Genomic DNA, 14,106 nt, shown 5'->3' on the forward strand with positions numbered 1-14,106 from the left:
CTTTTGTCATCATCATCATCATCATCATCATTATCATCATCATTATCATTGTTATTATTATTATAGTGCATTAAGCTAAAATGTATTAAACATTTTAAAATATTTTATTTCAGTTAATGCTTTTAGTTTTAGCTAACTATCTGTCAAGCATGTTTAAATTGTGACGAGTCAATATTATTTTCTCTTCATAAAATAATTGTTTTAGCACTCAAAACGTATCATAGCTATTAATTAATTTATTTATTTTTCCTCTTTCATATTTTGTAAATAATTACATTGACATTCATACATCTGTAGGTGTGACTTCAGTTGCCATACTTCTAGGGGTCACATTATGTGTGTCTTTTTTTCTGTTTATCCGACACAGTACACTATATCAGCCTGCATGTGACAAATAATGTATTCAAGATTTAAGCTTGTCTGTCATTTAGCTTATCTGTCTCCTAATGAAAGATCAAGGATTATAAGTAAAATGTTGCCCCATGCAACCTCAAAAGCATTGCTGATCTGCCTTTAGGGTGGTGTATTTGATGGAGCATTGGTTGAGGTCTTTCTCTCTCACATAGGTTGAGTAAATGTTGAATAAACAATATACATATGAATTGACATGCATTAAATTGACATGTCTTATACATTACTAGACCATTATTTTGTGCAAAGTAAATTAGCTGCCATTTTGATTGGCATATACTTTGTGCCCATTATGCAAAATAGAACTAAACTACAGGATATAACAAGTTAAATGTGTCCTGTACTGCATACTAATGGAAAAAGCTTCTTTTACCGAATTACACTGCCCTCTATAGGTCTCTCTCTCTCTCTCTCTCTCTCTCTCTTTCTCTCTCTCTCTCGCTCTCTCTCTCTGCCTTTTTTCTTCCTCTTCTTTCTCTCTCAGATTGTCCTACCATCGCCATCACCCTTCAATTATGCTGTTGCGTAAATTAAGACAGAGAGGGCAGTGTGCGAGCAACATATTGTGCACGATACTCTTATTTTAAGTCATCTCATGAATATTGCACCTTGCCCCAAATTTACAATTGATCTGACGACAGTACAGCAACAGTGAGCCAATGGAAATCCAAGTTCCACTAGTTGAAACACTAGTTAGGATGGCAACACATCTCCAAAGACGGATTTACGGGAACCTCTTGCCAAAAGAATAATAATAATAAAAAAAAAAATAATAATAAAAAAATAAAAATAAAAAAAATAAATAATAACAATTGAAAACAGACACTGCATTGGAGAAACCAGATATCAGCGAAGAAATCACATGTACATCCGGCAATATACAACGCGATACCAGCCGTACCATCTCAAGCGTCTTGGGGATGCGTACTTTGCGCGTCCGTTTCTGAGCATTAAGGATAGACTGCCTTGCTTGTGGATACATTTTGTTTAAAATGGACATTGCACTGATTGGATTTTGCCGAGGAATGGCAATGCACAGCAAGAAAAATTCCTAAACTTGCGTTTTTCCTCTTTTCATCCTACTGACCGTCACGTTTCCAGGGGAGAGTTTGTGATACCCAAGCTGATCACGAAACACTTCACGGATTATTATACAGTCGAGCTAAAGAGGGACCGGTGTCTTCAAGGTTATGGATTGGCCGTGCTCATGATGTTTTCGAATTTACCACGTTTAAGCGGGTAAGAAAACATGGATTACCTTCCAAAGCAAAGCAAGCGATCTCACACGAAGCCCTGTTTTGCTGCGGTTGGAGCTGTCCATGGTGCTGAAACGCAGTTATAGCGCTGGCATTGACAACTGCCTCTTGAACGATTGCTCTGCTTGTGAAATATTCAGTTACGAATGCATTACACAACTTCATATGTGCTTCACAAGCTTCCGGCACTAAATCTATGAGCCTCAATTACGAGGCATTACGTTGCTTTGGAAAGACCGGCTTGGGTCCGCGATGAATGAGCTGTTTTGTGATGTATCGGTTTAGTTAAATTGTTGTTTACTTATTTAATGTTTTTTATTCAATTTCTACACAGTTAACATGACCAGTGTAGACTTTTGGATCATATTATAGCGTATTCGACTTATGTGTTGTATCTACGTGTGTGTGTGTGTGTGTGTGTGTGTGTATTATAGCGTGCTTCCTGTGCAGAGGAAGAGAGAGAGAGAGAGGGAGAGAGAGAGAGAGAGAGTACGAGAGAGAGAGAGAGAGAGAGAAGAGAGAGAGAGAGAGAGAGAGAGAGAGAGAGAAAGAGAGAGAGAGAGAGCGGTTGATTCACATGAATACAAATGCTTCTACACAACAAAATGTTTTAATATGTTTGCTCCCCATCAAGATGGAATCGGGATATAATCGTAGACGTCGCGTTTTGCTTTTAATCAACTCGCGTCTTTCTCGCCTGAGGGATGAGCTGTGACTGTCACACACAGCATCAAATGGAGAAATTTTACAGAGACACCTTTTTGAAACGTATATGTGTCGTGTACTCCGAGGTTTAACTTCTATACTCGTTGAGAGTTAATAAAAACTAAAGTCGTCGGACATGTGGGGTGAGTACGAAATATATATATATATATATATATATATCTATATATATATATATATATATTATATATATATATATATATATATATATTATATATACTATATACACACAATGGGGTATGGCAAGGGTCTCTGGTTTGAGACAAAAATGACTTTTAATATATGTTAAAACGATTTGTGTAAGTATATTGAAAATGATATGTATGTGGTCATCTTTCTCGTTAAGCGGCAGATGTTCAAGTTGGAAACAATGGAGATGTGTCGATTTGTTCCGGGCAACGAGCAACTGGCTTTACGTTTTGTCTCCTTGAGTTGAGATGCCGCCGGTTTACATGTTGGAAATACATTCCGAAATTGCGCATTGGAGAGTATTTATGCCAGTCGATGTTACTTTAAATTTCAAAGGAGCCGAGAACGTTCTCTCTTTTTTCTCCCTTATTCGTTCTCCCCTCAGTGTCTTTATAAATGACTATGAGTGCCGTGATCAAATGTGGTTGTATTCGAAATATCATGATAATTGCATAATACATATGATGTATTGTATTGAATGAATCAATGCATTTGATAGATGGCGTTGATAAAGTTTGGTGTGAGAATATTCTGATATTATTCAACACAGACACAACTACAAATTATACTGAATCCATTTAAGACCTCTTGCATTGCAAAGTGTAGGCTAAAGAATGGCACACATTGCTTATTTATATCAGCATCTGCTTTTGCATTGAGTAGGAAGAATTTGCTTTACATAAATGGGAAGGATCCTGCACATTTCTCATTGAGATATTCGCATAACATTATGGTCCACCATATGTAGTTTTCAGATGTAGAGAGTGCATGTTCATGTAACAGACATTCATCACGTCTTTTCCTTTTCTAGATGACACCCCAAACTACATCTGCACTACCGTGAGCTGGGTCATTCCTGCACAAGAAAATGCATATCTGGATACTGAAAATATTATTGCTGGTTGCCACATCTCTGAGTCTGGTTGAGATGTATGACAATTATGGAGAGATTTGTAAGAATCTGTGCACTTGCGAGGAGAAGGATGGCATTCTGACGGTCAGTTGTGAGAACAGGGGCATTGTGAGACTGTCGGAAATAAGCCCAGTGCATTTTTCTATGTACCATCTTTTGCTGACAGGTAATTTGCTGAAAAAAATATCTATCAATGACTTCATCAACTATACAGGAGTTACCATTTTGCATTTAGGTAATAATGACTTATCTGAGGTGGAGACCGGGGCATTCAATGGACTCCAGGGATTAAAGAGATTACATCTGAACAATAACAAAATAGACATTCTTAGGGATGACACTTTCGTCGGACTTGAGAGCCTAGAATACCTTCAGATAGACTATAATTTTATTAGCATTATTGAACCTAATGCTTTGAGCAGGCTTCATCAACTGACTGTGCTGATTCTCAATGACAACTTGTTGTCCTCTCTGCCCACAAACATTTTCCGAAATGTGCCCTTGACACACCTGGATCTTAGGGGCAACCGCTTAAAAATGTTCCCTTACATTGGCCTTTTGGAGCATATGGATAAAGTAGTGGAATTACAGCTTGAGGAAAATCCTTGGAATTGTTCTTGTGAGCTCATTGCGCTTAAGGCTTGGCTGGAGAGCATCGCCTACACAGCTCTGGTGGGGGAGGTGGTTTGTGAGACTCCTTTCAGGCTCCATGGCAGGGATCTGGACGAGGTCTCAAAGCAGGAACTGTGTCCCAGAAGGGCCATATCAGAGTATGAGATGCGCCCTCCACCCCCACTCAGCACCAGCAGCTATTTCCAGACCACGCCGGTGGCTGTGACAGCATCAGCCACGTCTTCAGCTGTCCTGCGATCCTCATCTAGGCCAACCAAGGGCACTCGCCAATCCAGCAAAACCAAGTTGAAGCCCACTTCTCGAATCCCAGCAAACCCCTACAACTACGGGCCCATCATTGGTTTTCAGACCAAATCTCCCGTGCCTTTGGACTGCCCAACCACCTGTACATGCAATTTGCAAATCTCTGACCTGGGGCTAAATGTCAACTGCCAGGAAAGGAAGATTGAAAACATATCAGATCTGAAGCCCAAGCCATACAATCCTAAAAAGATGTACCTCACAGGCAATTACATCCCTGTCGTACGTAGATCTGACTTTGTGGAGGCTGAGGGACTGGATTTATTGCACCTGGGAAACAATCGGATAGCACTCATACACGACAGAGCCTTTGGGGATTTAATTAACCTACGTAGGCTGTATTTGAATGGCAATTTAATTGAGAGACTCACAGCAGATATGTTTTTTGGGCTAAAAAGTCTGCAGTACTTGTATTTAGAATATAATAAGATTCGAGAGATTGTAGGTGGCACCTTCCGCTTTGTGCCCAACCTTCAGCTACTTTTCCTCAATAACAATCTTTTAAAAACATTGCCAGGAGGCATCTTCTCTAGTCTGTCTCTCTCCCGCCTCAACCTTCGCAGCAACCACTTTCAAAACCTGCCTGTGAGTGGAGTTCTGGACCAGCTGAAATCACTGGTTCAGATTGACCTGTTCGAGAACCCTTGGGATTGCTCCTGCGATGTGGTTGGCATGAAGATCTGGTTGGAGCAGCTGAACACTGGAACTGTTGTCAATGACGTCAAATGTGTGACTCCCAAGCGGCTTGCAGGACAGGATATGCGGGTCATCCCTTCTGAGCAGTTATGTCCAAATTACTCTGACATCATTGTGTCCACTGTGGTTCCTTCCGAAGAGCCTTCAGCAGACAGGATCACCACCACGGAGACACCACAGAGGTTTAACACCCCTTCCAGTAATGTTCCTTTGTCTGTCCTCATTCTCAGCCTTCTTCTTGTTTTCATTATGTCGGTCTTTGTGGCAGCCGGCCTATTTGTGGTGGTGATGAAGAGGCGTAAAAAGTCTCAGAGTGAACGTACCAGCACAAACAATTCAGACGTGAGCTCCTTCAACCTGCAGTACAATATCTATAGCAATCGCTCAGTCCCCAAGGTCAAGGCCCCAGCGGGTCACGTCTATGAGTACATCCCACATCCATTAGGTCACATGTGCAAAAACCCAATCTACAGGTCCCGGGAAGGAAACGCTGTGGAGGATTACCCTGATCTGCACGAACTCAAGGTCACCTACAGGAATAATGCTGAGCAGGACCAGGAGGTCACCTTGAGGAGTCCCAATTAATTAGTCAGTGACGAATTGATTGTGGTGTGGTGAGCATCCATCCATTATTGATGATGAAGAATTCTTCTTAGGGGTGATGGTGGAGGATGATTAATCTTCGACAGCGGGCAGCAGATTTGAATATAAGTACACTGGCCCCATCCCGTACACATACCAACCAAACTTCGACGTCAGGCGCCAGTTCTTACATCCTGAAGGAATACGAGAGACTATGCTATATGGTACAGCACCAAGTACTGTCTTTGTGGAGCCTAATAGAAATGATTATTTGGAACTAAAGTCAAAACTTCAAATAGAGACGGACTACCTCGAAGTTCTTGAGAAACAGACAACACAGAGCCAGTTTTAAATCTTGGTCTATCTATAAATGCAGTAAAAGCATTTTTTTCCCCTTAAACTGAATAAAACTGGAGTGTGCCTTGGCACAATATACACCAACTTAAAGAAAAAAAAAAAAAAATCCAAAACCTTCAGAGGGGTGTGCCAAACTATGTTACTTTAATTTCAGAACCACATGGCATTACAGAAATAACTAAAAATGATCATAAATAGAGCTTGCGGAACTTGGATGAAAGCACGAGTTGTGATATAAAACTGGCAATGCAAAATCTATTTTTTTAAGTCAGTGATTGAATATGCATAAATGTGTACAGGTTAATCGCACCCAAATACATTTTCAGGAATATAATCATACAGATATCTGAATTTAAGGGGGTCAGGGAGGGGTTTCATGTACAAGAACAAAATTAAAAAAAATAAAAATAAATAAAAATAAAAAACTTTCTGACAGAACACTATACAGCAGTGCGTCCAATCGAGCAGGACATTTTTTTCTGCTTTAGTCTGTAAGTAAGTACTGTATTTATTGGTATACTCTTTGCCATGTATTTTCAACATTTTTTCACTGCTCATCAATATTATGTGTGTCATGTCTCATGATTCTCTGTAAGAACATTTTGTTTGTAGTTTCTGATCACTTACTGTAGCTTGCATTGTACAAGTGGCTTTTTTTCAGCAGTGGCACACCCCAATGTCGAAGAGAGACTGTATCATTTATCAATTTCAAAGGAAAAGTGTCTTTGTATGCTGTCTGCACTTTTTTGGAAGATGAAAGGCCACATGGTCTTCCCAGCTAACATTAGAAGAAATATTATATATTAAAAATGAATTTGTGTATTCATTCTTAATATGTATTTTTTAATATATCAAAATTCATAAATAATAATTGAAGTAATAATTATGCTGTGTAACACTGATATTTTAATGTGACACCTATTTTTATACAAGCATTCACAAATTCTCTTTCCCTTATTGTTTTCATTGTTTTGATTGCTTTGCACTTATTGCACTATATTGACCAAAATATGTTTATGTCATCAATAAATATGATGTCCGGTTCTTATAGATCTTTGTTGGAAATTAAAACCAGCTTGATTACAGCTTTCACCAGGTAACCAACAATTGCAGGCCCATTGTAAGTTGACAGCAGTTAATTCAATATCTCAGATCAATACACTAAGCTCGATACTCGGTGAACCTCTCAACTCAGGTAGTTTGTATATACTGGTTCTGCTCACAAACCCCTTATTCTTCAAACAGGAGAGCAGCGCACACAATACGGTTCTAAATAGGGTCAACTATTCTCATGGTATGGAAAACAACAAGAAATCGATAATAACTATTCTGCTCTCTGCTAATAATAGAGGTAAACTACTATTACAAACAGGTGAAATTATAGCATTCTAGCAATATGCAAGCAATTGACTTCAAAATGAGGGTTTGCATCGAACGATCAGAAAATCCTTTTGGAGATTGCAAGTTGTTTAGAAGCCCTTGGATCGATGGATTATTTCGATGTTACTTTGATCTTTAGAGGTGCTTTAAAAGAACTTCACTGTTTGCCCTCTATACCATGACGGACTAAAATATTGGTACAGCTGTATCTGCCGGTGGATTTTAAATTGCTGTGTCGAGTGTTGAGAGGAAGCTGGGAGGGAAGCTGACCTGGCTCTCTATTCAATGATAAAGAGGTCTGCTTTGTACCCAGTGCCTCACTAGGCTCAAGGGTCCTATTCCACTTTGAGGCTGATGTGGATCTTTTTATAGCTGCGGAAGTTGATGGCTGTATCTGAGGATGAGGGGCTTAAATAATTTGGGTAACCTGACAACTTTTCTTTATAAGCTGAAGGGGGCGAGACGCAATGTTGTAAAGCCACAGAGGGGCTATTGTGAGAGGACCGACCTTGACATATTGGTACACACTGATGTGCTGCTGAGGGATGTTAATGCAATTAACAATGTGCAAGGGTTGATTGTCAGGTGACTGTGCTTTTTTATTGTTGTTTTTAATGCTTAACTATGTAAACTTATTTTCATGTTTTGGATTTTATGTTGCTTGTTTCTCTGTATTTTTATTCAAGAATATCTGCATTAGCAGGCATAAAATAAAACTTCACTCCTGTGTTCTCCTGGGTTCAAGCTCTACAGCAAGAAAACTTCATTTTCATCCATCTGCGTCAAGGATATCTGCATCAGAAGGTCAAATGCCAGGGGTGTCGTTTTTCTAAGGTTATCAAAATACCACAGTTGTTGCTTTGGCAAGTTTAGGATGCATTCCAAAATTGTGCAATATGGTACTGAACATTCTCAGCCCCATCACCAAAATTATCTCTATTTTAATGCATGCTCATTCCTCGTACCATTAGCTGATATTGTTTTTGGCCACCAAGCTAATGTGCGCTTTGAACCAAAGGATATTTTGAACAGTGAGGGCTGCATTACTGGTTTTGGTGGCTCAAAAGTAAGATGAAAACATCAGTTGCATACTTCCAAATCCACAAATCGCAAATGATGCCTTTTAATCGCCATGATGGGTTTGGGAGGGGTCGTCAGGGGAGGCCACGATGTTTAATTTCCCCACTGATTATTTCACTTATCCCATTTTTTGGGGGAGGGGGCAGCAGAGAGGACCTGGGAGGGAGATGACATGCTACTGACGACATTTGCAATTGAGTTCAAGGAGCTCTGGCTAATTGAGAAGGCAGCGATGATATCTGACAGGCACCAATGAGTCTGTTGATTAGTTTAATCATGATATTTAATGGAACTCCTTGAGCCGTGGGGAAACGTTAAAGTGCGATAATTTTGCAGGTTGGGAGTCATTTAAGCCTCTGTATCAATGCTGGTTTGCCGTCTGACCTGGAGATGATCAAATTCTTGTTTGATATTTATTGCAATATTTACACACCTTTTTAATATGGGTTTTCTAAATGGTTTAGTTATTTATTTGTGTAAATCTTTTTTTTTTCTGTCCTTATTCAATTCTTTGGCTCTGTGTGTTTGTCTTTTTAAGCAGAGTAATTAAATGTTTTGCATTACATGCATCTTAAGCCTGTGTTATACTTTCCGCGTGCGCGAGTCTGCTAGTGTACGCGATGGTATGCGTGATGTAAAAATCGTCATTGGAGAGTGTGCGCAGACATCCGCGTGCCTCCCATTTTTTGTGGTCAGTAGGGTTCAAAAGCACCAACTGCATGTGCGCAGGCTATGTGAAGAAGCCCATTGCCACTCGAACCTCTATAATCTTGTCGATACACCTATAAGACAGCCAGATGTGCAATCATTCTGGGTAATTGTTTGTTCACATCTACATGTTCACGTTCACATCAGCGTACGCTTTCGGTCGTATAAATAAAAATAGCCCGTGTCCACGCTGTACATGTACAGTATGCGTCCGGATTGCTCATGCGGAAAGTATAAGACAGGCGTAAATATGTCACTGCTGTATGGTGTTGTTTGTGTCTCTGGAATTTTTTTGTACTATCTATCTATCTATCTATCTATCTATCTATCTATCTATCTATCTATCTATCTTTTATTATTATTATTTTATTTATTTATTTGGATGATACATATATAAGCCTTGTAATTGTTTATTTAAAATACATTCACTTTATTGGTACTATTACAAAAATATTTTATCTGTATCTGTATGACACTTACTTATTACATCATGGTTATTTGTTTATGTGAATTCCAGATGGATAGAAATTTTAGATGCAGTTCAAATACATACATTTTAGATGTAGACCTTTTTTGAGTGTAACCTTCTTTTTATTTTATGAACTATCAAATCATATTCAAGATATTGTTATGCTGGACTTATTTTGGACATGCGGCTGAGGTTATGTAGGACATGCTACGTAATGCAAAATTGGAAATATATTGCTTTACTTGCTCAGGCTATGCCAAGAGCTAATGGAGATAATTATGCATTGAATGGTTTAGGGGTTTGTTCCTGCTCGTGTTTATCCTTAAAATCAAGTGTTCGGTAGAATCCAAACAATTTGGACAGTGGACAAGGCCTAATTTGGGTCTCAGTGGGCCCCTAGAAGCAAATAAAGTGGTTTATAAAGCTAAAGTAATCAGATTGCATACTTCATCCATTCAAACGAATAAAGTGTGCTGGTCATAGCCAAGTTCTTGGATGCTGTGAGAAACACACAAGTTAGCCATGCTTATGGGCTGGTAACTGCCAGCAGTCACCATAGCAACTAGACACCTGTTGGTTACTGGCTAATCCAAGGGAAATTACCGTAAACATGGCTAACTGTGCTTTATACGAGTGCATTCATATACTTCAAATGACACCCAGAGTGGCTTCATCTTCTCGGATTGTTGTGGAAAATTGTTTTAATTAGTATATTTTTAGTGAATTAGCAGTTTTAAACTGATAGAGAAATGAGCATAACAAAGAGACACCAAAAAGGCTCCTCTGCAGGAGCTGCAGGCTGTTTCATGTGCAAAAACACGACTAATTTGTTTTCGTCTCAATTCCCTTTAGATTTCATTGGGCTAAACTAACAACTGAAGCAAAGAGAATTAGAAAGGAAAGCCTGATGTTGACGTCAACTCAACAATGCTGTTCTCATTTCACAAGAGCTAAATATAATTTAATGTAGGTCAGCATGAGTTTGGAGATTTATGTTTTACCTAAAACCTGTAGATGGTTATTTGTCCAGGGGCAATGTTTTTGTTCGTGAAACTCTGTCCATGTCTTTGTCGAAGAAGAAGACACAGAACTACTTCCAGAAATTAATTTGAATGTGCAAATGTTATACGGATGCCATAAACATTTGACTATCCTCAAGTGTTTTCCTAAGAGTGTATTATGTTGCTGTTTTGTGTGAATAACACAAGATGTTATTTACTGTTCTATCCCATGTAATGGCAATATCTCCTCTTGTGTATGTGGCAAATGTGATCTCATTAGTATTCGTAAGCATCTGAAACCTACATACAACATTTTATATATGTATAAATGTTTATGAATCCTTTGAGATCTAAACAATATTAAATGTATGCAATATTCCTAAAATTAAATGAATTAAATGTTAAATTTAATCACGTTTATTTTGCACTGTGCAAAATGAAAACTTTGTGCACATATATACAGATGAGATCAACCTCATATAGTGAGCAATAATCTTATGTTTTTATGTGTATTTATCCTGTAGCATTATAAAATATATTTTGGGTTCAACAGACCAATATTCTATTTTCTTATCAGCACCGGTGCCTTTGACACCCTGATGGGTTCTGTGTTGGTGTAGACTTCATACTGTATTTATTACTACTTTTTTTGTTTGTTTGTTTTTTTTTTTTTACAAAACTGCACCTAGCGATAGGCAGCCACAGTAACCCTGTTGTTTGATAAATGGCAAGAGTTGCATTACCGTCTCCCTGCATCCCAGCCCTTGTGATGTTTGGCCAAAAAAAAAAAAAAGGTTGATATATCACTTCTTGAGTGTTTCAAGCCGTTTAACAACAGGCCTTACATCATAGTCACAGAACAGCCAAAGTCACATTGGGTGAACCAGGGAATAATGTGTAAACATGTTTTCTGATGTCATGTACTATATTGTTAATTAATTAAATTGTATCTGCAATTTTCCAGCAGTTGGTGCATATAATGCTAAGGACTGGAGTTTATTCCAAGGGAATAATATAAGTCACTTTGAAGAAAAGCTCCCAATGCATACTGTAATGTAAAAAGACAGACTGTAAGGATCTGACTGCACTGTCCCATTCAATTTGTACTTGATCAGTGACTGTGAGCAGCTGGAGTGCAAACAGTTAGTTTTTCCTTGCATGCAGTACATTTTTATGTCGTCATCATACAGTGTACAGTATGCTGTAAAAAAAAAAAAAAAAAAAAAAAAAGAAGAAGATTGTGAGAATGAGATTTTTTATAACATTACACTAAATGGCTTTGTGAAATGTTGCCACTATATTGTCATGCTTTTTTTTTATTAAACCAATTGTGTAATTGTGTTGATTTTATAAAACAATTTTATAAACTTTCAGTTTCCTCTAAAAACAGGCCAGGTAAAAGACTAGATACTTTTTTATTTATTTATTTATTTATTTATTTATTTATTTATTTATTATTAGTAGACTGAAACAGCAGCGTGCACCAACTGCAAGCATTACTATTACCATGCAATGTAAAATAAGTTTTTTTTTTTTTGTGTGTGTTTTTTTAATTTATTTATTTTTTGCACTGCATTTATGTCTGCCTGTGTAGATTGAAGCATTGCCATTTATGGAGGCTTATGGGCTGTACTTTGCCTAACAATTGCTTTTGGTTCTAATGTCATATTCAGCATAGACATGTGCAGATACACACACAGTTTTTGTGCACAAATCATGCTGGACTGTTATGTATGGGAGATTATATTTCAATGTTATTTCATGCATGACTCATGTCCATTATATGGAAATGGTTTCCTATGAATGTTTTTGGTATTGTCTTTTCTCCTTCCCCCTTTTCTTTTCTTTTCTTTTCTTTTCTTTTCTTTTCTTTTCTTTTCTTTTCTTTTCTTTTCTTTTCTTTTCTTTTCTTTTCCTTTTTTTTAATTGCAGTGTTCAGAAAGACATGTATGTTTCATTTATGTGCTTTAGCTGAAGCTCTATTTTCTCTATAATTCATCCTGTGTGATTTTGTTCTTCTAGTCATTTTGTCTTGGCCTGGTTTTGCTGTCTCTAGCAGAAAGCACAGCAAGGAGCAACAATGCTGATCCAAATTGAACCTCTCAAAAAGAAACAGGGTGCATGAGATAGCATATCTACTAAAGTGCTGGTGAAGAGACACTGTAATTTCCTGCTTGTGTGAGACTGATGTTGTCTTAATGAAGATGCTACAGGAAAGACAAAGCAAAAGATCGATCATCACGAAACATGTTTGGCTTGTTTTATGCTTGTGCAAACGGAAATGGAAAAGGAAAGTAAGTTATTGCCCCCCCACCCCCACCCCCCGGTAAAAATAATAATAATAATAAAAAAAAGATAATGTCCTTGAAGAATTACCAGTATGTTTACAGCTAATTAAACATAACACAAAGCAATACATAATTTAAAATATGTGTACAACACCTGTCAAAAATCAATATGGAAAATTTCTATTTTTACAGTCTTAAGTTAACTGTTTTTCTGCAGACCTCCATTTACTGCACACAATGCTGTAATGCATATTAGATATTTTCTTATGTTCCATGGAAAAGTCTGATCATTTATATTCATGAACCTTCCTGTTGTTCTATTATCATTGCATTTCAGTTTCAATAGTTCCTGTAAATCACATACTTCATACATACTACTTATTACAAATGAAACCTTTTAGTAAAGTGTTACCAAATACTTAAATGTGTTGCCTCACCTAAAATGCTTGATGAGTACCACTAATATAATCTGTTATCATAAATGCTGTACACAATGTGCTATAAAATGTTTGCTTTCAATCTTCCAGCAGCATTTAATTTAAACGGTGGTGATTTTATAATTCATGAGCAATTACCTTGAACTAATGGTTTCAATTCCCTCAAGGAACACCCAGGTGAAGGAATATTGAATTAGTAAATTAGTAGTCAAAGTAGTGAACTGGATTTCTAGATTTGGATTCTGAACCAGAATCATACTATTAATTTGCACAAGATGCTTTAATAAAAGTGTTTACTAGTTGCACCAGAGCACAAGACGAGCTTATCCATAATTTGTCAGCATGCTCTTAAGCATTACTATTCAAAAATGGTAGCATGCGCCAAATGTTATTATGCTTGGCATTTTAACCGCTCTTTACAATCATCACACATTTCCTTTTTTTTTTTTCTTAAACGTTTTCAGAAGGGTCTCAGGTTCATATACTATCTTCTTAATGGCCTTCTGGGAATGTGGGGCAACAGAAATGGATAATTGTACTCATTTAGAGTGCCTCTGATCCCCAGGCCTTCTCTGAAGCCCAACAATCATGTTTTCCCCCTCCTTGAACCTCAGCGCTAAGCACTAAAGTCCTTCCTCTGCTTGTCTGTCAACATGGATGCTTCGCACACACTAAAAAAAGTT

At 37.8% G+C, this 14,106-nt stretch overlaps 1 protein-coding gene across 1 annotated transcript; it reads left to right on the plus strand.

The window, feature by feature from the left end:
- Window positions 1–897: 897 nt before the first annotated feature.
- Window positions 898–5,711, plus strand: LOC109062975 (SLIT and NTRK-like protein 5). Its single transcript, XM_019080033.2, has 2 exons — window positions 898–1,650; window positions 3,391–5,711. Exon 2 carries the CDS (start codon window positions 3,448–3,450, stop codon window positions 5,704–5,706), a length of 2,259 nt encoding a protein of 752 aa, XP_018935578.2. The 5' UTR covers window positions 898–1,650; window positions 3,391–3,447; the 3' UTR covers window positions 5,707–5,711.
- The last annotated feature ends 8,395 nt before the right edge of the window (window positions 5,712–14,106 follow it).

Source organism: Cyprinus carpio, chromosome A1 (assembly GCF_018340385.1).
Source record: "Cyprinus carpio isolate SPL01 chromosome A1, ASM1834038v1, whole genome shotgun sequence".
NCBI lineage: Eukaryota > Metazoa > Chordata > Actinopteri > Cypriniformes > Cyprinidae > Cyprinus > Cyprinus carpio.

Bases quoted from the DNA above. Each gene is read 5' to 3' on its own strand.
- LOC109062975 (XM_019080033.2), top strand. From the start codon at position 3,448: ATGCATATCTGGATACTGAAAATATTATTGCTGGTTGCCACATCTCTG.